A 227-nucleotide genomic window follows, 5' to 3' on the forward strand; every position below is an offset into this window, starting at 1 on the left:
ACGGACCCGGTAGTTTTTTGCTTCTATAATAAATAGTTTCATTGTGTAATCTTACGGATAATTTTAAGATATGAATGTGTGTTTATATATACTGCAGCAAGAAAGATGAATGAATATTATGATGTAATTATGTCCCGTATGCTGAACAGGTAATGATGGCTGCCATCATGGCTGTCATGTACGCAGCAACAGCTGACCATCATCCCTCCGGAGGATATGGGGGCGGA

General features: G+C 39.6%; 1 protein-coding gene across 1 annotated transcript in view; it reads left to right on the top strand.

Annotated features, from left to right (window-relative positions):
• The window catches only part of LOC119588415 (glycine-rich cell wall structural protein 1-like), a 1,709-nt gene that overhangs the window by 183 nt on the left and 1,299 nt on the right, over window positions 1-227 (top strand). Inside the window, 1 exon segment of the mRNA XM_037937087.1 lies at window positions 150-227. This exon segment is cut by the window's right edge and continues 319 nt beyond it. Coding sequence (XP_037793015.1) covers window positions 150-227 — 78 coding nt within the window.

This window comes from Penaeus monodon, chromosome 23 (genome assembly GCF_015228065.2).
Source record: "Penaeus monodon isolate SGIC_2016 chromosome 23, NSTDA_Pmon_1, whole genome shotgun sequence".
NCBI classification, from domain to species: Eukaryota; Metazoa; Arthropoda; class Malacostraca; order Decapoda; family Penaeidae; genus Penaeus; species Penaeus monodon.